The following is a 22,604-nucleotide window of genomic DNA, read 5'->3' on the forward strand; positions in this document are numbered from 1 at the left end:
GGCTATGAGCCAAGTCACACAGGAAAACTGTTCTTACTGATGTACTGCACCTGGTTTAACACTTGGAATTATTTTGCAGCCTTGGCCAGGAATGAGATGACACCACTTGGAGATTGAGATTCAGTCTCAGTATTAGATTTACTTGATGCACTGCAAGGTAGACACTACAGGGAGAATCACGCTTAATCCAATACATTAACATTTTGCACCCACCTCATGCGAATAATGGTCTTTATTCATCAACTCAAACACCTCCATCACCATTGATAGACCTGCAATCAACAGTATTTTACCCTTATGTTCATTGATCATAAAACTCTCCTCAGTTAGACGTTTGGAAAGGTGAAATCTGTACTGGTTTGCCACTGTGCATGTGGACATAGCATAAACATCTCATGCCTTATACACTGACTGAAATAGTGATATGATTTTGTCATTTGTGGTCATACTTTTTTTAAACTTCCACCATCTCTCCACAAAATTATAAACTGCACTAAGTCAGGCACATTAAATCATTATTTTACATTTATATACAGCCCAGTCATCTAGTGAAGTGTAATGCTTTTACACAGTATGTGTGCCTCAATCAGCCTTCAGAAACAAACTCTCCTCATGGCTCAGGTTTTATTCTGAGCTTTACAGGCCAGGAAGATTCCCTTGCCAACTAGCAGCTGATCATAACCAGCTTGGCTTCAGAACACAACAGGGTAGAGAAAAAAATTAACCCTCAATGCGTACAGCTGTTCAGGAACACAACTTGGCTTACTTTTCAAGTACCCTGCCTATAGTCTGCAGAAACTCACTGCAAATTATCAAGCTTGGGTGAAGTGCTTAGGGGTGACCAGCACCCACAGAACTGCACCTAGTAAGCAGGCACCATCTTCAGGAAGGAAATAGGCAAGAGAGAAAACTAAAGTTAAACAGATGAAGAGGAGAAAAGCTCAATGAAAAACCATGCATTAGATCCTTTTACAAAATGGAAGCTTTCCAGACTTGCTCTACAAAAACCCAAAGGAATATTTAGTAGATTGTACAAGTCAAACTTTGGGAGTATTTAGCACACAGTATATATTATAAACTATGAGTATTTAATAAGCTGGACATGCTAGGCAAGTTTTAAGTTTGATCCTTGAAAGCAAATTCCCAAGAGAAACAGCTAACTTCAACCTGATGACAGCAAAAGTTTCAAAGTATTCAAAATAAAACAATGCTGCAAATGAAATAAAACCTTTAAACTCTCAATATACATTGACATTGTGATTCCACTAAAGGCTGCTCTGTTAGCCATTAGCATCTTCACATAACCATGAATTGTCGATGAGAAGATGCCAAATGACACTTGGAAGTAAATAATTAAAACACCGAATTAGAATTGGACATTAAAAAAAAATAGATTTTAAAAGTGCTCCACAGTATCTTTGACCAAAGGCAGTGCTGGCTCTCAGGCAGCTGTTCCTCTTGCACCCAGAATGGAACACATTTCTTCCGCCCCCCATAACACAGGTTCAGGCAACCCAAAAGGATGTTAATAAAGACAAAAGGCATGGTTATAATAAAATCAGCTGCTCCAATCATCAACCAGCTCTTCCAATCTCCAGTCCAGGTGCAAACAAACATCAGACAATAAGGCTTGAATATCCATGGTCTTGGGCTTACTCTGAAGCTGTATGGAGCATTAGTCCAATTAGCCCACAAGCTGCACATCAGTCTTCACTGAAGTCTTTATCAATGTTCATGTACACTTCATCAATGTAGCTAATGATTGCACAAGGAGCAGTTTGGTCAGGACATAGGAGCAGTGACACTGTCTCTTTCCAGTAACTGAAGCTAATGCAGGAGCTCTGTGGAAAAGGAGAATCAGGTTTAAAATCAAACTTGTAATAAGGAGGTCATTAAGTTTCTTCCCTCAGTCCCAAAGGAGGCAAGCAATGTTGGGATATAGTTCCTAGGTTCCAAGAGTCATACATTACCTCACCCAACTGACCATTTATCTCATGCACGAGGTGTTTTTTGTTGTAATGAAGGCAATTAGAGGGCGATCGATAAAGATGTTTGAAATGATAATGCAATGAGACAATATGGCTGGATAGTTAATGTAGTGAGTGGACAAGGGATCAAGAACCATGAGATAGATACAAGGTTAACAGAGATTCAAGATTGCTTTTTTAAAAAGTGTTAAAGGTCAAGAATGTGATCAAAGCAGAGACCATGGCAACAATTTGGTTAGACTGCTGTGGCAAGAAAGAGAATTTGGGAAGAGAACACATAGGAATCATAGAAAATTACAGCTCAGAAACAGGCCTTTTGGCCCTTCTTGTCTGTGCCGAACCATTTTTTGCCTAGTCCCATGCACTGACCTGCACTTGGACCATATCCCTCCACACCCCTCTCATCCATGAACCCGTCCAAGTTTTTCTTAAATGTTACAAGTGGCATTTACCACTTTATCCGGCAGCTCATTCCACATTCCCACCACTCTCTGCGTGAAGAAGCCCCCCCCTAATATTCCCTTTAAACTTTTCTCCTTTCACCCTTAACCCATGCCCGCTGGTTTTTTTCTCCCCTCGCCTCAGCGGAAAAAGCCTGCTTGCATTCACTCTATCTATACCCATCAAAATCTTGTCCACCTCTATCAAATCTCCCCTCATTCTTCTACGCTCCAGGGAATAAAGTCCCAACCTATTCAATCTCTCTCTGTAACTCAGCTTCTCAAGTCCCGGCAACATCCTTGTGAACCTTCTCTGCACTCTTTCAACCTTATTTACATCCTTCCTGTAACTCGGTGACCAAAACTGTACACAATACTCCAAATTCGGCCTCATCAATGCCTTATATAACCTTACCATAACACTCCAACTTTTATACTCGATACTCCTATTTATAAAGGCTAATGTACCAAAGGCACTCTTTACGACCCTATCCACCTGTGACGTCACTTTTAGGGAATTCTGTACCTGTATTCCCAGATACTTCTGTTCAACTGCACTCTTCAGAGGGGTCATGGGGGGGGGGGGGGGGGGGGGGGAAGAAGAGAGAGAGAGGGAGAGAGAGAGGGAGAGAGAGAGGGAGAGAGAAAAGAGAGGTTTAACACGGATATCAGAAGGACGTATTTTACACAGAGGGTGGTGGGGGCCTGGAATGTGCTGCCGGGCAAGGTGGTGGAGGCGGACACACTGGGAACATTTAAGACTTATCTAGATAGCCACATGAACAGAGTGGGAATGGAGGATTACAAAAGAATGGTCTAGTTTGGACCAGGGAGCGGCGCGGGCTTGGAGGGCCGAAGGGCCTGTTCCTGTGCTGTATTGTTCTTTGTACTTGTCTGCGTTAAATTCCATTTGCCATTTTTCTAGTTGGTCCAAATCCCTCTGCAAGCTTTGAAAACCTTCCTCACTGTCCACTACACCTCCAATCTTTGTATCATCAGCAAATTTGCTGATCCAATTTACCACATCATCCAGATCATTGATGTAGACGACAAACAATGGACCCAACACCGATCCCTGCGGCACACCACTAGTCACAGGCCTCCACTCAGAGAAGCAATCCTCCACAACCACTCTCTGGCTTCTTCCATTGAACAAAGAAGAACAAAGAAGAACAAAGAAGAACAAAGAAGAACAAAGAAGAGCCACCCACCTCCATGAATACTGACATTTTAAATATGTCTGCCAGGGCCCCTGCAAGTTCAACACTAGCTTCCCTCAAGGTCCGTGGGAATACCCTGTCCGGTCCTGGGGATTTATCCACTCTGATTTGCCTCAAGACAGCGAGCACCTCCTCCCCTTTAATCTGTAAAGGTTCCATGACCTCCCTACCAGTTTGCCCTATTTCCGTAGACTCCATGCCCGTTTCCTCAGTAAATACGGATGCAAAAAAACCATTTAGTATCTCCCCCATCTCTTTTGGTTCCATACACAGTCTACCACTCTGGTCTTCAAGAGGACCAATTTTATCCCTCGCTATCCTTTTGCTCCTAACATACCTATAGAAGCTCTTTGGATTTTCCTTCACTCTGTCTGCCAAAGCAACCTCATGTCTTCTTTTAGCCCTCCTGATTTCCCTCTTAAGTAGCTTCTTGCACTTTTTATACTCCGAGCATCTGATCTGTTCCTTGCTGCCTGTACATTTCATACAACTCTCTCTTCCTCTTAATCAGTGTTACAATCTCCCTCGAGAACCAAGGTTCCTTATTCCCATTTACTTTGCCTTTAATCCTGACAGGAACATACAAACTCTGCACTCAAAATTTCTCCTTTGAAGGCCTCCCACTTCCATTTACATCCTTACCAGAGAACAGCCTGTGCCAATCCACACTTCCCAGATCCCTTCTCATTTCATCAAATTTGGCCGTTTTCCAGTTCAGAACCTCAACCCGAGGACCAGATCTATCCTTATCCACGATCAGGTTAAAACTAATGGCATTATGATCACTGGATCCAAAGTGTTCCCTCACACTCACATCCATCACCTGCCCTAACTCATTTCCCAATAGGAGATCCAATATCGCATCCTCTCTAGTTGGCACCTCTATATACTGATGTAGAAAATTCTCCTGAACTCATTTTACAAACTCTACCCAGTCTAAACCTTTAACAGTATGCGAGTCCCAATCTATATGTGGAAAATTAAAATCCCCTACTATCACAACTTTGTGTTTCTTGCAGTTGTCAGTTATCTTCCTGCTGATTTGCTCCTCCAATTCTCGCTGACTATTGGGTGGTCTATAATACAACCGCATTAACGTGGTCATACCTTTCCTGTTTCTCAGCTCCACCCATAGGGCCTCTGTAGACAAGCTCCCTAATCTATCCTGCCTGAGTACCGCTGTCACATTTTCCCTGACCAACAATGCCACCCCCCAACCTTTTATCCCTCTGCCTCTATCCCGCCTGAAACATTGGAACCCTGGAACATTGAGCTGCCAGTCCTGCCCCTCCTGTAGCCAAGTTTCATTACTGGCTATAATGTCATATTTCCATGTGTCTATCCACGTCTTCAGCTCATCTGCCTTCCCCACAATACTCCTGGCATTGAAATAGACACACCTCAAAAGGTTATTTCCACCACACTCAACCCTTCCATTTGTGATTTTGCTTGAACTAACCTGTCTTTTTACCCCTGCTCCACTATCTGCTCTGGCACTCTGGTTCCCATCTCCCTGCAAATCTAGTCTAAACGCTCCCCAATAACACTAGCAAACCTCCCTGCAAGTATATTGGTCCCCTTGTAGTTTAGGTGTAACCCGTCTCTCTTGTACAGGTCCCACCTGCCCCAGAAGAGGTCCCAATGATTCCCCTACACCAGTTCCTCAGCCACGTGTTCATCCGCCCAAGCATCCTACTCCTACCCTCACTGGCACGTGGTACAGGTAGCAATCTTTAGATTACTACCCTCAGGGTCCTGCTTTTTAAGTTCCTTCCAAGCTCTTTGTACTCACTCTTTAGGAGCTCCTCACTCTTCCTACCTACGTCATTGGTACCAATGTGTACCACGACATCTGGCTGATCACCTTCCCACTTTAGAACGCTGTGCACGCGATCAGAGACATCCCTGACCTTGGCACCCGGGAGGCAACAAACCATGCGGGAGTCTCTGTCCCGACCACAGAACCTCCTGTCCGTACCTCTGACCATTGAGTCCCCTATCACTACTGCTCTCCTCTTCTTCCTCCCACCCTTTTGTGCTGTAGAACCAGACTCTATCAGAGTTCCGGCTGTCGCAGCTTGTCCCAGGTAAAGCATCTCCCACAACAGTATCCAATTCAGTATACCTGTGTGGAGGGGTATGGCCACAGGGGAACCCTGCTCTGCCTGTCCTTTCACATTGGATTAGGATACTGCTCAACATGGACCTGGTTGGGATAAACAGCCCACCTACAGAAAGAAATCCTTTGTTACAGCTTCAAACCCAGACAGCAAGAATCACCTAGTTATTCATTCGTAGACCATGAAGGCCATGCCTGGTTAAATCATGCTTCAGCACAAATACACACAGGCACTCTCCAGACCTGCTGAGAAGCTCATTATCCCATTCCAGCAAGGTTTAGCGTCCTCAGAATCCCTACAGTGCAGAAGAGGCCATTCGGTCCATCAAGTCTTCTGACAGAGTACCTTAACCGGTTTGAAGTGTGTATACTTCAACGCCAGGAGCATCCGGAATAAGGTGGGTGAGCTTGCAGCTTGGGTTGGTACCTGGGACTTCGATGTTGTGGCCATCTCAGAGACATGGATAGAGCAGGGACAGGAATGGTTGCTGCAGGTTCCGGGGTTTAGATGTTTCAGTAAGTGCAGGGAAGGTGGTAAAAGAGGGGGAGGTGTGGCATTGTTAGTCAAGGACAGTATTACGGTGGCAGAAAGGACATTCGATGAGGACTCGTCTACTGAGGTAGTTTGGGCTGAGGTTAGAAACAGGAAAGGAGAGATCACCCTGTTGGGAGTTTTTTTATAGACCTCCGAAAAGTTCCAGAGATGTAGAGGAAAAGATCGCAAAGATGATTCTGGATAGGAGCGAAAGTAACAGGGTAGTTGTACTGGGGGACTTTAGCTTTACAAATATTGACTGGAAAAGCTATAGTTCGAGTACTTTAGAGGGGTCGGTTTTTGTCCAGTGTGTGCAGGAAGGCTTCCTGACGCAGTATGTAGAGAGACCAACAAGAGGCGAGGCCACATTGGATTTGGTACTGGGTAACGAACCAGGCCAGGTGTTAGATTTGGAGGTAAGTAAGCACTTTGGTGACAGTGACCACAATTCGATTACGTTTACTTTAGCAATGGAAAAGGATAGGTATATACCAAAGGGCAAGAGTTATAGCTGGGGGAAAGGAAATGATGATGCGATTAGGCGAGATTTAGCTGGCATAGGTTGGGGAAGGAAGTTGCAGGGGATGGGCACAATTGTAATGTGGAACTTGTTCAAGGAACAGCTACTACGCGTCCTTGATAAATATGTACCTGTCAGGCAGGGAGGAAGCAGACGTGTGAGGGAACCGTGGTTTACTAAGGAGGTTGAATCTCTTGTGAAGAGGAAGAAGGAGACTTATGTTAAGATGAGACGTAAAGCTCAGTTAGGGCGCTTGAGAGTTACAAGTTAGCCAGGAAGGACCTAAAGAAAGAGTTAAGAGCCAGGAGGGGACATGAGAAGTCTTTGGCAGGTAGGATCAAGGAAAACCCTAAAGCTTTCTATAGGTATGTCAGGAGTAAAAGAATGACCAGGGTAAGATTAGGGCCAATCAAGGACAGTAGTGGGAAGTTGTGCGTGGAGTCTGAAGAGATAGGAGAGGCACTAAATGAATATTTTTCGTCGGTATTCACATTGGAGAGGGACAGTGATGTCGAGGGGAGTACTGAGATGCAGGCTGTTGGACTGGATGGGATTGATGTTCATAAGGAGGTGGTGTTGGCAATTCTGGAAAGGGTAAAAATAGATAAGTCCCCTGGGCCGGATGGGATTTATCCTAGGATTCTCTGGGAGGCTAGGGAGGAGATTGCAGAGCCTTTGGCTTTGATCTTTGTGTCGTCATTGTCTACAGGAACAGTGCCAGAAGACTGGAGGATAGCAAATGTTGTCCCCTTGTTCAAAAAGGGGAGTAGGGACAACTCTGGTAATTATAGACCGGTGAGCCTTACTTCTGTTGTGGGCAAAGTATTGGAAAGGATTATAAGAGATAGGATTTATAATCACCTGGAAAGGAATAATTTGATTAGGGATAGTCAGCACGGTTTTGTGACGGGTAGGTCATGCCTCACAAACCTTAGAGTTCTTGAAAAGGTGACCAAAGAGGTGGATGAGGGTAAAGCGGTTGATGTGGTGTATATGGATTTCAGCAAAGCGTTTGATAAGGTTCCTCATGGTAACCTTTTGCAGAAAATACAGACACATGGGATTGAGGGTGATTTGGTGGTTTGGATCAAGAATTGGCTAGCTGTAAGAAAACAAAGGGTGGTGGTTGATGGGAAATATTCATCCTGGAGTTCAGTTACTAGTGGTGTGCCGCAGGGATCTGTTTTGGGGCCACTGCTGTTTGTTATTTTTATTAATGACCTGGATGAGGGCGTGGAAGGATGGATTAGTAAATTTGCGGATAACACTAAAGTCGGTGGAGTTGTAGACAGTGCGGAGGGAAGTGGCAGGTTACAGAGGGACATAGATAGGCTGCAGAGCTGGGCTGAGAGGTGGCAAATGGAGTTTAATGCGGAAAAGTGTGTGGTGATTCACTTTGGAAGGAGTAACAGGAATACAGAGTACTGGGCTAATGGTAAGATACTTAGTCGTGTGGATGAACAGAGGGATCTGGGTGTCCATGTGCATAGATCCCCGAAAGTTGGCACTCAGGTTGATAGGGTTGTTAAGAAGGCATACGGTGTGTTAGCTTTTGTTGGTAGAGGGATTGAGTTTCGGAGCCAGGAGGTCATGCTGCAACTGTACAAAACTCTGGTGCGGCCGCATTTGGAGTATTGCGTACAGTTCTGGTCGCCCTATTATAGGAAAGATGTGGAAGTGTTGGAAAGGGTGCAGAGGAGATTTACCAGGATGTTGCCTGGTATGGTGGGAAAATCGTATGAGGAAAGGCTGAGGGGCTGGAGGTTGTTTTCGTTAGAGAGAAGGTTAAGAGGTGACTTAATAGAGGCATACAAGATGATCAGAGGATTAGATAGGGTGGATAGTGAGAGCCTTTTTCCTCGGATGGTGATGGCTAGCACGAGGGGGCATAGCCTTAAATTGAGGGGTGAGAGATATAGGACAGATGTTAGAGGTAGGTTCTTTACTCAGAGTAGTAAGGGCGTGGGATGCCCTGCCTGCAGCAGTAGTGGACTCGCCAACATTAAGGGCATTCAAATGGTTATTGGATAAACATATGGATGCTATTGGAATAGTGTGGATTAGAGGGGCTTTAGATTGGTTCCACTGGTCGGCGCAACTTCGAGGGCCGAAGGGCCTGTACTGGGCTGTAATGTTCTATGTTCTTAACCAGGCCCCTCTCCCTCATTCAGTGGAGAATGAGGAGCTCTGCACAAGTGAACATTCAACTTTCCTTGGCATAAAGGGTTGACTATCAAATTCACCACAGAGTAACTCTATCCATCATTCCCCATTCCAAAGTTAACATTCCCAGTAAACAGCATTCCTCAAGGTAAACAGTTCAACACAGGATAGCCATTAGTTTGCATTCTAAATTAATTTCACCTAGTTTATTAGAGAAGATTCAACTTGTATTTAAAATAATTGCAAAGCCTCAAGATTCATGCCTCAGCTATCCACACTCACGTTCTCCAGGCATGTGCTATCCTTATCTTTGTTGAGGTAATGCTCTTGCCAGAAGCGCAGCAGGCTGTGGAAATTGTTGAGAAGGAAGCCAGGATATTTCTCACAGAGCTCCTTCTCCTGCAGGGCGTTCAGGTAGAATGGCAGTTTGCCCTTGCGTCTTGCCAGCATCAAGATGACCAGGCTCGTATTCAGACAGCTAACATTTTCCTTTAACAGGACAAACACAATGTCAGTAAGATGCATTAGCAGTCAACCTCTTTCCTCCTCGGACGCACCAACGTGTTAAGAACAACACATTTAATAGAGTAAACGGAACAGATTTGGCTGATACCCAGTACGAGTGATTGGTCCAACTAAACAAAAAACCCATTCAAAATGAGGTTTCTTCACACATCATTTAATTGATAAACAAAATCAAGGGGCTTGGATGAAATGGATTAGCACAGTGGTCAATGGTCGGGAGCATAGATTTAAAGCGATTGGTAGAAAGATTAGAGGGGACTACGATGTTGTGGCCATTACGGAGACATGGGTAGAACAGGGACAGGAATGGTTGTTGGAAGTTCCGGGGTATAGATGTTTCAGTAAGTGTAGGGTAGCTGGTAAAAGAGGTGGAGGAGTGGCACTGTTAATCAAGGAGTGTGTAACGGCTGCAGAAAGGCATTTCGAAGGGGATCTGCCTACAGAGGTAATATGGGCTGAGGTTAGGAATGGGAAGGGAGCAGTCACGTTGTTAGGAGTTTACTATAGGCCCCCAAATAGTAATAGAGATGTGGAGCAAGAAATTGCTAAGCAGATTATGGATAGGTGTGGAGGTCACAGGGTAGTTGTCATGGGGGACTTTAACCTTCCAAATATTGATTGGAACCTTTATAGGTCGAATAGTTCGGATGGGGCAGTTTTTGTGCAGTGTGTGCAGGAGGGGTTCCTGACACAATATGTGGATAAGCCGACAAGAGGTGGGGCCACATTGGATTTGGTAATGGGAAATGAGCCGGGCCAAGTGTTGGATTTGGTTGTGGGAGAGCACTTGAGATAGTGACCACAATTCGATGTCTTTTGTTATTGCAATGGAGAGGGAGAGGGCCATACGGCAGGGCATAGTTTACAATTGGGGGAGGGGTAATTATGATGCAATCAGGCGGGAATTAGAATGGGAACAAAGATTGTCAGGCAAAGGCATTAATGATAAGTGGAACTTTTTCAAGGAACAAATACTGCGTGTCCTTGATAGGTATGTCCCTGCCAGGCAGAGAGGAAATGGCCGAGTGAGGGAACCATGGTTCACAAAAGAGGTGGAATGTCGTGTCAAGAGGAAGAAGGAAGTGTATGTTAGGTTGAGAAAACAAGGTTCAGTTGGCTCGATGGAGGGTTACAAGTTAGCAAGAAATGAGCTGAAAAAGGGGCTTAGGAGAGCTAGGAGGGGGCATGAGAAGTCCTTGGCGGGTCGGATCAAGGAAAACCCCAAGGCTTTTTACTCTTATGTGAGGAATAAAAGAATGACCAGGGGGAGGCTGGGGCCGGTCAAGGACGGCAGTGGGAATTTGTGCATGGAGTCAGAAGAGATAGGCGAGGTGATGAATGAATACTTTTCTTCGGTGTTCACCAAGGAGAGGGGCCATGTTTTTGAGGAAGAGATGGTGTCACAGGCTGATAGGCTGGAGGAAGTAGATGTTCGGAGGGAAGATGTACTAGCAATTTTGAATAAACTGAAAGTTGATAAGTCCCCTGAGCCTGATGAAATATATCTTAGGATTCTTTGGGAGGCAAGGGATGAGATAGCCGAGCCTTTGGCTTTGATCTTTGCATCCTCACTGTCCACGGGGGTGGTGCCAGAGGACTGGAGAGTGGCGAATGTGGTTCTTCTGTTTAAGAAAGGGAATAGAAATGACCCTGGTAATTATAGGCCGGTTAGTCTTACTTCGGTGGTCGGTAAGTTGATGGAAAAGGTCCTTAGGGATAGGATTTACGACCATTTAGAAAGATGCAGCTTAATCCGGGTTAGTCAGCAAGGATTTGTGAAGGGCAAGTCTTGCCTCACAAATTTGATGGAATTTTTTGAGGAGGTAACTAAGTGTGTAGATGAAGGTAGTGCAGTTGGTGTCATGTACATGGATTTTAGTAAGGCGTTTGATAAAGTCCCCCACGGTTGGCTTATGAAGAAAGTAAGGATGTGTGGGATAGAGGGAAGTTTGGCCGATTGGATAGGTAACTGGCTATCTAACAGAAGACAGAGGGTGGTGGTGGATGGAAAATATTCGGACTGGAAACCAGTTACCAGCGGAGTGCCACAGGGATCAGTGCTTGGTCCTCTGCTATTTGTAATTTTTATAAATGACTTGGAGGAGGGGGCTGAAGGGTGGATCAGTAAATTTGCTGATGACACCAAGATTGGTGGAGTAGTGGATGAGGTGGAGGGCTGTTGTAGGCTGCAAAGAGATATAGATAGGATGCAGAGCTGGGCTGAAAAATGGCAAATGGAGTTTAACCCTGACAAATGCGAGGTGATTCATTTTGGTAGGACAAATTTAAATGTGGATTACAGGGTCAAAGGTAGGGTTCTGAAGAATGTGGAGGAACAGAGATCTTGGGGTTCATAACCATAGATCTCTGAAGGTTGCCACTCAAGTGGATAGAGCCGTGAAGAAGGCCTATAGTGTGTTGGCGTTCATTAGAGCCGTGGGGTTATGCTGCAACTGTACAGGACCTTGGTGAGACCACATTTGGAATATTGTGTGCAGTTCTGGTCACCTCACTACAAGAAGGATGTAGAGACACTGGAAAGAGTGCAAAGGAGATTTACCAGGATGCTGCCTGGTTTGGAGGGTAGGTCTTATGAGGAAAGGTTGAGGGAACTTGGGCTTTTCTCCTTGGAGCGGAGGAGGTTGAGAGGAGACTTGATAGAGGTTTATAAGATGATGAGGGGGATAGATAGAGTGAACGTTCAAAGACTATTTCCTCGGGTGAATGGAGCGGTAACTAGGGGGCATAACTATAGGGTTCATGGTGGGAGATATAGGAAGGATGTCCGAGGTAGGTTTTTTACTCAGAGTGGTTGGGGTGTGGAATGGACTGCCTGCAGGGATAGTGGAGTCAGAAACTTTAGGAACATTTAAGAAGCTATTGGATAGCTTCTTAAACTATATCCTGGCCGGTAGGTTGGCTAAGGCTACTGGGGAGAATTTAAACTAGATAGGTTGGGGGGAGGGGAGCTGGAAGAGTTGACCGGGATCAAGGAACTAATTGATGGGGGGGGAGGATGCAGGGGTAAGGGGAATTACAAAATTAATGGTAGAGGAGAGGGTGCAAGTGAATGAAGGCGGTAATTTAGATAAGGGAGTAGAGGGAGAGGGTGTTCGCGACTCATCAAAGCGGGTCCAGATAAAAGCTGGAATAAGGACACTTTGCCTGAATGCACGAAGCATTCGGAACAAGGTAAATGAGTTGATGGTGCAAATCAGCACAAGTGGGTACGATCTGGTGGCCATTACAGAAACGTGGCTGAAAGGTGACCAGGACTGGGAGATGAATATCCAGGGGTATCAGGCGTTTAGGAAGAATAGACAGGAAGGAAAAGGTGGTGGGGTCGCGCTATTAAGACCATAAGACATAGGAGCGGAAGGCCATTCGGCCCATCGAGTCCACTCCACCATTCAATCATGGTTGATTTCAACTCCATTTACTCGCTCTCTCCCCATAGCCCTTAATTCCTCGAGAAATCAAGAATTTATCAATTTCTGTCTTGAAGACGCTCAACGTCTCGGCCTCCACAGCCCTCTGTGGCAATGAATTCCACAGACCCACCACTCTCTGGCTGAAGAAATTTCTCCTCATCTCTGTTCTAAAGTGACTCCCTTTTATTCTAAGGCTGTGCCCCCGCGTCCTAGTCTCCCCTGTTAATGGAAACAACTTCCCTACGTCCATCCTATCTAAGCCGTTCATTATCTTGTAAGTTTCTATCAGATCTCCCCTCAACCTCCTAAACTCCAATGAATATAATCCCACGATCCTCAGACGTTCATCGTATGTCAGGCCTACCATTCCTGGGATCATCCGTGTGAATCTCCGCTGGACCCGCTCCAGTGCCAGTATGTCCTTCCTGAGGTGTGGGGCCCAAAATTGCTCACAGTACTCCAAATGGGGCCTAACCAGTGCTTTATAAAGCCTCAGAAGTACATCCCTGCTTTTGTATTCCAAGCCTCTTGAGATAAATGACAACATTACATTTGCTTTCTTAATTACGGACTCAACCTGCAAGTTTACCTTTAGAGAATCCTGGACTAGGACTCCCAAGTCCCTTTGCACTTTAGCATTATGAATTTTGTCACTCTATTAATAAGAGATAATATCAGGGTAGTACTGAGGGATGACATAGGCTCTGAGGAACAAAACGTGGAATCATTATGGGTAGAGATGAGGAATAGTAGAGGGAGAAAGACACTAGTAGGTGTGGTATATAGGCCCCCGAATAATAATGTTGAGGTAAGGAGGGCTATAAACAAGCAGATAAGGGATGCGTGTAAAAACGGAACGGCAATAATCATGGGGGACTTCAACATGCACATTGACTGGCAGACTCAAGTCGGTAAGGGTGGAATGGAGGAAGAGTTCTTAGAATGCTGTCGGGATAGTTTCCTTGAACAGCATGTTACGGAACCGACGAGGGAACGAGCTATTTTGGATCTGGTATTGTGTAACGAGGTAGGTAGAATTAAGGATCTTATTGTGAAGGACCCTCTTGGGTCTAGTGACCACAATATGGTCGAATTTCTGATTCAGATGGAAGAGGAGAAAGTTTGGTCCCAAACTAGTGTCCTCTGTTTGAACAGAGGGAAATATGATAGGATGAGGGATGAATTGGCTAAGGTAGACTGGGAGAGCAGGCTGGCAGGTAGGATAGCTGAGGAACAGTGGAGGATTTTTAAGGAGATCCTTTTCAGTTCTCAGCAAAAATATATTCCAGCAAAAAACAAGGATTGTAAGAAAAGGGAGAACCAGCCGTGGATAACGAAGGAAATAAAGGAGAGTATTAAAATAAAAACAGCTGCGTACAGAGTGGCCAAAAATAGTGGAGAAACAAGTGATTGGGAAAAATTTAAGAAACAACAAAGAGAGACTAAGAAAGCGATAAAGAAAGGAAGGATAGACTATGAAGCTAGGCTCGCAATTAATATAAAAAATGATAGTAAAAGTTTTTATAAATATATAAAAAGGAATAGAGTGGCTAGAGTGAATGTTGGACCCTTGGAGGACGAGAGGGGGGAGTTAATAGTGGGAAATGAGGATATGGCTGAGTCTTTAAATAAGTTTTTTGTGTCGGTCTTCACGGTGGAGGACACAAATAGTTTGCCAAATATTAACGATAGAGGGTTGGCAGCAGGAGAAATACTTAATACAATTAATGTTACCAGAGAGGCAGTGCTGGGTAGACTAATGGGACTGAAGGCGGACAAGTCCCCGGGTCCGGATGGAATGCATCCCAGGGTATTGAAAGAAATGTCAGAGGTAATAGTGGATGCGTTAGTGATTATTTATCAAAACTCGTTGCATTCTGGGGTAGTGCCGGTTGATTGGAAAACGGCTAATGTTACGCCGCTGTTTAAAAAAGGAAGGAGACAAAAGGCGGGTAACTATAGGCCGGTCAGCTTAACGTCTGTAGTAGGGAAAATGCTGGAATCCATTATTAAAGAGGAGATAGCAGGGCATCTGGATAGAAATGGTTCAATCAATCAGACGCAGCATGGATTCATGAGGGGAAAGTCGTGCTTGACGAACATGTTGGATTTTTATGAAGATGTGACTAGGGCGGTTGATGGAGGAGAACCGGTGGATGCGGTGTTTTTGGATTTCCAAAAGGCGTTTGATAAGGTGCCCCATAAAAGGCTGCTGAAGAAGATTAGGGCACACGGAGTTGGGGGTAGTGTGTTAAAGTGGATTGGGGACTGGCTATCCGACAGGAAGCAAAGAGTCGGAATAAATGAGTGTTTTTCCGGTTCGAGGAAGGTAACTAGTGGCGTGCCGCAGGGATCGGTACTCGGGCCGCAACTGTTTACCATTTATATAGATGATCTGGAGGAGGGGACGGAGTGTAGGGTAACGAAGTTTGCAGACGACACAAAGATAAGTGGAAAAGTGAATCGTGTGGAGGACGGAGAAGATCTGCAGAGATTTGGACAGGCTGAGTGAGTGGGCGAGGATATGGCAAATGGAGTATAACGTTGAGAAATGCGAGGTTATACACTTTGGAGGAAATAATAACAAATGGGATTACTATCTCAATGGAAACAAATTAAAACATGCTACCGTGCAAAGGGACCTGGGGGTCCTTGTGCATGAGACGCAAAAGCCCAGTCTGCAGGTACAACAGGTGATCAAGAAGGCAAATGGGATGTTGGCCTATATTGCGAAGGGGATAGAATATAAAAGCAGGGATGTCTTGATGCACCTGTACAGGGCATTGGTGAGGCCGCAGCTGGAATACTGTGTGCAGTATTGGTCCCCTTATATGAGGAAGGATATATTGGCATTGGAGGGAGTGCAGAGAAGGTTCACCAGGTTGATACCGGAGATGAGGGGTTTGGATTATGAGGAGAGGCTGAGGAGATTGGGTTTGTACTCGTTGGAGTTTAGAAGGATGAGGGGGGATCTTATGGAGACTTATAAGATAATGCGGGGGCTGGATAGGGTGGAGGCGGAGAGATTCTTTCCACTTAGTAAGGAAGTTAAAACTAGAGGACACAGCCTCAAAATAAAGGGGGGTCGGTTTAAGACAGAGTTGAGGAGGAACTTCTTCTCCCAGAGGGTGGTGAATCTCTGGAATTCTCTGCCCACTGAGGTGGTGGAGGCTACCTCGCTGAATATGTTTAAAGCGCGGATGGATGGATTCCTGATCGGTAAGGGAATTAAGGGTTATGGGGATCAGGCGGGTAAGTGGTACTGATCCACGTCAGATCAGCCATGATCTTATTGAATGGCGGGGCAGGCTCGAGGGGCTAGATGGCCTACTCCTGCTCCTATTTCTTATGTTCTTATGTTCTTATAGGCACATGGAGTACTTCGGGATGATAGGGAGGAAATAGCTTGATCTGGGTTTCAGACAAAGCTCGGCACAACATCGTGGGCCGAAGGGCCTGTTCTGTGCTGTACTGTTCTATGTTCTATGAGGAAATATTTTTTCAGAAAGGGTTGTGGGGGTCTGCAACTCAGTGCCCGAAAGGGTTGTAGAGGTGGAAACTCTCAACCTACATGTCCAGGTGTGTACTTCACCTTCCAGGCTACAGACCAGGTGCTGCAAAGTGGGATTAGGCTGGGTGGCTCATTTTCCGGCGATGAAGGGCCAAGTCACCTCTTTCTGTACTGTAAATTTTAGGAACATAGGAACAGGAGGCCATTCAGCCCATCGAGACTGCTTCAATATTCAGTTAGATCATGGCTGATCATCGACCTCAACACCTCTTTACCACGCTATTCGTATATCCCTTTGTATCCAGAGATCTATCGAGTTCTGTCTGAAAGATGCTCAATGATTGGACTTCCAAGATCCTCTGGGATAGAGAATCCCAAATATCCATCACTTTCTTTCTACGATTCGATCATATTTTTGCGTACATTGAAAGGATGTCACAGGTAAGACCTCACGCTATAATTATGAACCAAGTATGCCATTAAAAAAATAGTTATACCTCATTCAACAAGGTTCAACGTCTCCAAAAGGTTTCTACAGTAACACTAACGCCACACAATGGAAGATTTTGTCAATTCACTGATTGCTTCTGGAACTTCAACACAGCACTCTGGAGAAGCCCAGGATCAGTGATACAATTTCTGTGTGCCATTTCACACAGTTGAGTGCTGATATATCAGAGATTATTCGGAGTTTAGCTTTTTACCTCCTTCTTCAGGATTACCCTCACTGCTGGATCCAACCTTCGCATTGCTTTTTTAAAAAATTATTTCACAGGATGTGCGCATCACTGGACAAGCCAGGATTTACTGCCCATCCCCAATTGCCCGAAAGTGATGGTGAGCTGCCTTCTTGAACTGCCCAGCACTCCATGTGGTGTAGATACACCCAGTGCTGTTGGGAGGGAATTCCAGGATTTACACCCAGCGACAGTGAAGGAACAGAGGTATATTTCCAAGTCAGGATGCTTGGTGGCTTGGAAGGGAATTTGCAGGCGGTGGTTTTCCCATGCATCTGCTGCCCTTGTCCTTCTAGATGGTAGAGGTCACGGGTTTAGAGGGTGCTGTCATTGGGGTCTTTGTGAATTCCTACAGTGCATCTTGCAGATGGTACACGGCTGCCACTATAGGTCGGTGGTGGATGTTGAAGGTGTGGATGGGATGCTAATCAAATGGGGCTGCTTTGTCCTGGATGGTGTCAAACTTCGAGAGTGTTGTTGGAGCTGCACCCATCCAGGCAAGTGGATAGTATTCCATCACACTCCTGACTTGTGCCTTGTAGATGGTGGACAGGCTTTGGGGAGTCAGGGAGTGAGTTACTTGGCACATGATTCCCAGTCTGACCTGCTCCTGTAGCCACAATATTATTTGACAGGTCCAATTCAGTTTCTGGTCAATGGTAACCCCGAAGATGTTGATATTAAGGGATATTTAGGGGTGGCATGGAGAAATGGTTGGATTCTCCCTTGTTGGAGATGGTCATTGCCTGCACTCATGTGGTACAAATGTTACTTGCAATTTATCAGCCCAAGCTTTGCTGTCTCTGGATGTGGACTGCTTCACTATCCAATCAGCTGCGATTGGCGCTGAACATTGCAGTGACCATCCCCACTTTGACTATGATGGAGGAAAGGCTTTTGATGAGGCAGCTGAAGATTGTTGGACCTCAAGACTATCCTGAAGATCTCCTGCAGTGACGACCTGGGGCAGAGATGATTGACCTCCAACCACCTTGCTTTGTACTAAATGCAACTCCATTAGCAAGTTATTGCTGAACAGGTGCTGCTTCAAAGCACTGCTGATGACCCCTTCCATCACTTTACTGATGACTGAGAGTAGACCGATGGGGCAGTAATTGGCCGGATTGGATTTATCCTGTTTGTGTACAGGACATACCTGGGCAATTTTCCACATTGCTGGTTGATGCCAGTGTTACATCGAAACTAGAAGCAGGAGGTGGTCATTTGGCCCTTCGAGCCTGCTCTGCCATACATTTTGATAAATCCAATATCCTGATCCCTCCTCTCTTTCCCCCCAATATCTCTTTAGCCCCGAGAGCTATATTTCGGCTTGAAATCAGACAACATTTTGGCCTCAACTACTTTGTGGGAGTGAATTCCACACATTCACCATCCTCTGGGTGAAGAAATTTCTCCTCACCTCTGTTCTAATGGGTTTACCCCTTATCCTCAAACTAAAACCCCTAGTTCTGAATTCCTCACCATTTCTGAATCTGCCCCTTTTAACCCTGTTAGAATTTTATAAGTTTAGGTGATCCCCTCACTCTTCTAAACTCCAGTGAATATAATCCTAACCGACTTAATTTCTCATATGACAAACCTGCCATCCCAGGAATCAGCCTTCGCTGTACTCTCTTTATAGCAAGGACATCCTTCCTCAGTTAAGGGCACCAAAGCTGCACACAATACTCCAGGTCTTACCAGCGCCCTATACAATTGCAGCAAATCATCCCTATTCCTATACTCAAATCCTCTCCCTATGAAGGCCAACATACCATTTGCCTTCTTCATTGCCTGCTGTACCTGCGTGTTTACTTTCAGTGACTGATGCACGAGGACACCAAGGTCTCACTGAGTATCCACCTCTCTCAATTTACACCCATTCAAATAATAATCTGTCTTCCTATTATTGCTCCCAAAGTGGATAACCTCACATTTATCCACATTATTCTGCATCTGCCATGCAGGTGCCCACACACTCAGCCTGTCCAAATCACACTGAAGTATCTCTGCATCCTCCTCACAGCTCACCCTCCCACCCAACTTTGTATCTGCAAATTTGGAGATAATAGATTTAGTTCCCTCTTCCAAAATTAATATATAATGTGAACAGTTGGGGTCCTAGCACAGATCCGGCAGATCAGAAAAAGACTCTTTAAGCCAACTCTTTGCTTCCTATCTGCTAACCAGTTTTCTACCCATCTCAAGACACCACCTGCAATCCCACGTGCTTTAACTTTACATGGTAGTCTGCAATGTGAGACCTTGTCGAAAGCCTTCTGAAAGTCTAAATAAACCACATCCACTAGTTCTCCTTGATCAACCCTACTAGTTACATCCTCAAAAGAATTCCAAAAGATTTATCAAGCATGATTTCCCCTTTGTAAATCCATACTGACTCTGTCTGATTATACCACTGCCTTCCAAATGCTGAGTTATGAAATCCTGGACAAAAGACTCTAGTAGCTTTCCCAGTATCAGTGTTAGGCTCACTGGTCTATAGTTGTTGCAGCTGTACTGGAACAGTTTGGCTAAGGGTGCCAGTAGTGGAGTCTTCAGTACTATTGCTGGAATCTTGTTGGTGCCCATATCATATCCTTTAAGTATCCAGTGCTTTCAGCTGTTTCTCACTATCACGTGGACCCAAAATGGGCTTAGTTTTGTAGGAGACAGAGGGCTGCTTTAGCGACTGGAAGCCAGTGTTCAGTGGTGTTCTACAAGGATCTGCGCTGGGTCCCCTATTATTCATCATTTATATAAATGACATAGATGAGTATGTGGGGTGCAAGGATTAGGATTAGTAAATTTGCGGAGGAGACAGTTTGGGCAGGTGGTTAACAGTGAGGCGGAGTGTCTTGGGCTACAGGAAGACAGACAGGATGGTCACATGGGCAGATAAGTGGCAGATGGAATTTAACCCTGAGAAGTCTGAGGTGTAACACTTTGGAAGGAATAATTTGGGAAGGAATAATTTGACAAGGAAGTATTCAATGAACGGCATGACACTAGGAAGTTCTGAGGAACAAAAGTACCTTGGCGTGTTTGTCCATAGATCTCTGAAAGCAGAAGGGCATGTTAAGTGGAGTGGTGAAAGATACATATGGGGCACTTACTTTTACCAATCGGGGGATAGATTACAAAAGCGGAGAAGTCATGTTGGACTTGTATAGAACTTTGGTGAGACCATAGCTGGGGTAGTGTGCAGTTCTGTTTGCTACATTAAAGGAAGGATGCGATTGCACTTGAGGGAGTGCAGAGGAGATCCACCAGGATGTTGTCTGGGATAGAACATTTAAATTAAGAGGTTGAATAGACTTGGGTTGTTTTCGTTGGAGCAGAGAAGACTGAGGGGCGACCTGATTGAAGTGTACAAGATTATGAGGGGCATGGACAGGGTGGATTGGGAGCAGTTGTTCCTCTTAGCTGAATGGTCAGTCACAAAGGGACACAAGTTCAAGGTAAGTGGCAGGAGGTTTGGGGGGCCGGGTGTGTGTGAGAGAAGAAACATTTTACTCAGAGGATGGTGACGGTCTGGAATGCGCTGCCTGGGAGGGTGGTAGAGGCAGTTCCTCACATCCTTGGACACATCATAACATTCAAGGCTATTGACCAAGTGCTGGTTTAAGTAGGTAGGGATTAAGTAGGTAGGTTAAGTGGTTCGCACGTGTTGGTGCAGACTCAATGGGCTGAAGAGCCTCTTATGCACTATGATTCTGTAATTCTGTGAATCAAATTGACTGAAGATTGATATCTGTGATGCTGGGGACTTCCAGAGGATCAACCACAACACTTCTGGCTGAAGATGATTGATAGTAAATGTTTTAGGTTCCACCAAACTATTTCACCAAAACAAAATGGACAAATTTAGTGTATTTGAATCAATGTTCATTATGTTATTCAATTTCTTGTGATGCAATTTCTGGTTTTCCACATTATTCTACACATGTGCAGACTCCCAAAGTTGCTGTCAGGTTCAGAGGAGAAACGTTGGCGAATGCTGATAGTTTAGCCATCACAACTACTGCAAAATCTGGCCACCGTGTTTCAACCAGTGCTGTGTGTTAGAGAGCAACCTCCATTTCAGCTGTAACATTACAAATGAGACCAGTAGGCACTTAAGGAGCGGTGTATAATAGGGACTTTTGCCACTCCCTCTCACCCCAACAATTTCACTTTCTTGGACGATGATGTTATCCAAACTGAATTACATCACCAGGTAATGCTAAGTCATAATTTACAATGGAATTTTAGGCATTCCGTAATTCACTAAGCGGAACCCCATCCAGCACTGGCAATCCTCCTCCCAGTGTTGGTAAAAATCTGTGCGCGTATCCATTACCAAACTTAGATTAAAATAGCCCATCACCTTTGAAGTTAGCCCTATGAAAAAATATTTTCAGCGTAGAGATGTTTGAACACAGGCCAAATTCCCATGGAGCTGCTCATGCTAAACCAGAGAATGTAGTTTTTACAAGACAGGAACATTATACCATAAAAACGGAATGTAGACACATCTCCTTAACATTAGGTGTAACTGTTTCGGATTCTTGAACTGATAGCAGCTAGGTTAAGGGTCTAGGACGAGAGGTAGAGATTAAACTCCACATTAGAACCCTGGCTTACTTCAATGACAAGAATAAAGAATTTCGAACTGTGTGATATCAATATATGTTGGAGTGTAAAAGCTGGACCAAACATTAAGTTTAGACACAATGTAAATATTTCATAAAAGAATTCGGCTTACTTGTGTAAGTGTCTGTACTTGAATAATATTAATTAGCCGGAAAAGAAATGAGAGTCGATTTTCCACACGGGAGATGTAGGACAGTAGACAGCACTGGGAAATCACTTCTGCAACTAAGTAGAATGCACAATGGTCAGAACGACAGAGGATAGCCACCCTTCCTCACAAAGGTCAGTGCAGAAATTATAAACCACATGATTTCACAAATCTTGCACAGAAACATACACGACTGGAGGAGTTTTACCAGCTCAGTGCAAACAGCTAAATTGCAGATCACACCACAGGCTACTGAAATTAGAGCCAGCCAAAGGTCCAGGAACCACCCCAACTCAACAATTTAGTCACATGCAGCAAACCTGCTATCATGTGCACTGGAGTCTACTCTGGGACAGCTAATGCTAACTAAACTGGGGATCAATGTAACCAACTCCACCAGAAGGAGAACGGTGGATTATTCCAATCTTTCAGATAGGAAATCAAGATCCCCATTAAAAGCTTCTGGCAACGTTTCCCATGGAAACATCTCAAGGATCACCAATAACGGGCTGGATCAGGGTGGGATGGCTGGATTCACTTGTCAGTGCATTGCTGTAATATGGCATGAATGCTGCCTGCCATTTGTCAGCCTAAACCTGGATGTTATCTATCTTGTGCGGTAGACAGACAATGTC

General features: G+C 44.9%; 1 protein-coding gene across 3 annotated transcripts in view; it reads right to left on the reverse strand.

Moving 5' to 3' along the window:
- Positions 1 to 113: 113 nt before the first annotated feature.
- The window catches only part of LOC144508691 (short transient receptor potential channel 4-associated protein-like), a 95,970-nt gene continuing 73,479 nt past the window's right edge, over positions 114 to 22,604 (reverse strand). For all 3 annotated transcript variants that reach the window (XM_078236979.1, XM_078236978.1, XM_078236980.1), the window contains exons 17-19: positions 21,934 to 22,046; positions 9,268 to 9,474; positions 114 to 1,841 (exon numbers count right to left, since the gene is read on the reverse strand). In XM_078236979.1, coding sequence (XP_078093105.1) covers positions 1,704 to 1,841; positions 9,268 to 9,474; positions 21,934 to 22,046 — 458 coding nt within the window. In that variant the 3' untranslated portion in view covers positions 114 to 1,703. The remainder of the gene's footprint in view (positions 1,842 to 9,267; positions 9,475 to 21,933; positions 22,047 to 22,604) is intronic.

This window comes from Mustelus asterias, chromosome 20, assembly GCF_964213995.1.
Source record: "Mustelus asterias chromosome 20, sMusAst1.hap1.1, whole genome shotgun sequence".
Classification (NCBI taxonomy): domain Eukaryota; kingdom Metazoa; phylum Chordata; class Chondrichthyes; order Carcharhiniformes; family Triakidae; genus Mustelus; species Mustelus asterias.